Raw genomic sequence first — 3,425 nt, 5'->3', positions numbered from 1 at the left:
TTCCATGATGTATGGTGTTAGATTCTGGATTACAATCTATACTTACCACCGATTTTCCGGAATGAAGAGTGCTTCTGCGGAATGTCCGCTTCCAAAGATGATGATCATTTTTCCAAATTATTAAAGAAAATTGATTATTTTTAATAAATTACACGTTTATCTATAAGGGTAGTTTGCATAACTTCCTAATAAAAAAATAGCCTACAATAGGAAGAAGTTAATGTCGACAAAATTGGGGTTACATTACTTTACAGCGTGAAATGAATTTTTTAATCCCTTCAGCATCGTAGGTCAATAAATCTCCACTATATATTAACTATCGACCTTCAATTCACCCATTAGAAGTAGGTCAATCAATCACCACCATATTATAATTCTTGAGCCACGACATTAATCGGCAAAAAATATATATATAGTATATGGTAACCAATCTGCACTATATAATAATTCTTGACCTTCACCTTCCTTCCAAACCATCTTTAACTATCTCTTTATATTTTTCAAAGCCAATGACAAGTATTACAAAAAGGTAAGTTTTGTATTGATGGTGTTTACATACTTTATATAAACATTGGATATTAAGGTAACAACTTATTTTCTTTGGCTGCCAATATATTTTATATATCTGTATTTTTATCTATAATAACATGCAACGTATTTTTAATTTCTTTAGCATTATGGAATCTAAAACTTGTACAATGTTTACAAATGTTACGTATTGCTTGTTGGTAAAGAAAGATATCACTAATAACCACAAGAGCAAGTGGAATTACCTAGAACTAGAAGGAATTGTATGTGTTTTTGTTATGGGAAGTGATCTTTCTACTTAATAAATTGATTCATCCACTTGAAAGGTATGCAATGGATCAAATTATCAAGTATCACTTCCCTTTTGTTATATATAATTTCGCTGTTTCAGATAATATGAACATGATTTTTTTATACAACCCATGTAGGCTAGAAGGAAAGGTAGCATTGATCACCGGAGCAGCAAGTGGTATTGGTGAGTGCACTGCAAAACTATTTGCTGAACATGGAGCAAAAGTAGTAATCGCAGACATCCAAGACCAACTTGGTCAAGCAGTTTGTGAGGCCATAGGCACATCAAACTCCATATATGTCCATTGTGATGTAACCAATGAAGAACATGTCAAAAGCGCTGTAGATACTGCAGTCACTACTTATGGAAAACTTGATATCATGTTTAACAATGCGGGGGTAGTAGATCCTGTCAAGGCACGTATTATCGACAATGAGAAAACAAACTTTGAACGTGTGCTTAATGTTAATGTAACAGGGGTCTTCCTTTGCATGAAACATGCTGCTAGGGTCATGGTTCCACAGCGATCGGGCACAATAATATCATCGTCCAGCCTTTCTTCGCATCTTGGTGGTATCGCCTCTCATGCTTACTGTTGTTCAAAGCATGCAATAGCAGGTCTAACCAAGAACCTAGCAGTAGAGCTTGGACAATTTGGCATTCGAGTCAACTGTTTGTCACCTTATGGAATAGCTACACCATTAACTAAAAAAATTACTGGGCTTGAAAAGGAGGCTTTTGAGAACGCAATGAACTTAACAGCAAACCTAAAGGGGGTGACACTCAAAACAGATGATGCTGCATATGCTGCACTTTTTCTGGTAAGCGATGAGGCTAAGTACATAAGTGGACAGAATCTACTTATTGACGGTGGATTGAGCTATGCTAATACATCATTCAACTTCTTTAAATATGGTGAGGAACTATAAGTCGACAAGTTTGATATTATGAAATAATTTTAATAATAAAAACTTATATGGTGCATGGTTTTATATCTAATAATTACATGAGTTTGTTCAATCATGTTATTTTAAATTAATTTCCTGCCTACTATATGGACGTATATGGTTAAAGTGTGTAAGTTTTCTTGATCTTCGTATTTTATTTCTACATAACATGCTTGGCAATATATTGTTAAATGAAACATATTGAGATGAAAGTCAGAATGTCTTAAAAACACATAACTATTTAGTACAAATGCACCACGTGGTAGTACAAACAATCACATCCACTACAATCTTCTTTTTCCATTAATAAAAATATTGTGATCGAGTAAATGAAAAAGATTCAAAACCGAATCAAGGTCCAATCGAACGATCACCATCCACTTGCATATAACATCCCAAAGTCCATGTTGCCATTTGACATCTAACAAACAAATGAACAACTGTTCCACTTCGTTCTCACAAATACGACATAAAAAGGAAGGAAACATATATATCCCGATTTGCTAATAAATTCATCCTAGTAGGAATTTTATCTAAACGAGCATACCATATCATTATGTTTAGCTTTCTAGGTAAAAAAGGAGTTCCATCTAGTATCTATAATTTCATTCTAACCCAACGCTATCAGGTGTTGCTCTCCCTTTTTGAGGTTGAGGGTTCAAGTCTCGTCGGAGATATAAGTGGATTTAGAAGTAGTTTAGGATTATATTAGGGTCTGTTTGATTTCAACATACCGGGTCCGGTTAGTCAGACAGCAGTCAACTGTTTGATAATTACAAAATATAGTAGATTCGGTCAGCCATTCCAATTACCCTCAGTCAGCCATTCCACTTACCCGGTAAGCAAAAAAAAAAAAAAAAAAAAACCTCCAGAATGAAAATAAGAAGCGTACGCATTTTTTTGCCCTTGCTCGCCTCCTTCGCCATTACCCTAGACAAAAGCCGATCCCCAACACCTGCTGTTGGCCTGTTGCTGATCGCCTCCATCGCCAACAGCTTCTACCGCGAGTTCACCTCCTGCACCATCTTCTCCGACGACGATTACACAGCGCCGGCGAATCCTCTGCTCTGGCGACGACCACACATCTCTACTGCAGGTAACGTTTTCTGCAGTGTTTTTTTTTTCTTTTTGTTTTTTTTATGACTTTACCCAAGTGCTCTCAATCTACTGGTTTTGAAGATATCGAAGCTTGATTTGATTCCATTGTCTTGTTTCAAATGGTCTTGAATCTGCATATGTTTGTAAATCTATTTTTGAAGCAATGAAACTCTAAAATCTGCTAGAAAAGGGAGGAGATAAGTTGTGCACACAACGTGTTTGACAAAATGCCCAAGAGAAATTTAATACTAATAGGTTACACCCAAATCTTGGACTAAAACTTATAATCATATTTGATCCTATGAATTTTGTTAAGATAAGAAAATGTTATATGCTTATGAGGTCAAAATTTATTTGTATGAAATCAAAACTTATGTTGTATATGCTGTTAAAATTTATGCTTGATTTATTTGTAAATGTGTGTTATGTGGATGATTAGCTATTTTTTTTTTCCTTTTTACAATAGACATGACACATAAAAGAATTAGGGTTAGTTGGAAGTCGAAATTGGTGGACAAAACTTTTTTGGAAGCATATATACAAGAATTAACAACCAAAGG

At 34.9% G+C, this 3,425-nt stretch overlaps 1 protein-coding gene across 1 annotated transcript; it reads left to right on the top strand.

The window, feature by feature from the left end:
- Window positions 1-361: 361 nt before the first annotated feature.
- Window positions 362-1,915, top strand: LOC145069377 (secoisolariciresinol dehydrogenase-like). Its single transcript, XM_079016299.1, has 2 exons — window positions 362-529; window positions 957-1,915. Exons 1-2 carry the CDS (start codon window positions 420-422, stop codon window positions 1,747-1,749), a joined length of 903 nt encoding a protein of 300 aa, XP_078872425.1. The 5' UTR covers window positions 362-419; the 3' UTR covers window positions 1,750-1,915.
- Window positions 1,916-3,425: the final 1,510 nt, after the last annotated feature.

This window comes from Lactuca serriola, chromosome 1, assembly GCF_051521515.1.
Source record: "Lactuca serriola cultivar US96UC23 chromosome 1, Lser_US96UC23_V15, whole genome shotgun sequence".
NCBI classification, from domain to species: domain Eukaryota; kingdom Viridiplantae; phylum Streptophyta; class Magnoliopsida; order Asterales; family Asteraceae; genus Lactuca; species Lactuca serriola.
Note: the sequence above shows the minus strand (reverse complement) of the source record. Positions and strands in the feature narration are given on the sequence as shown.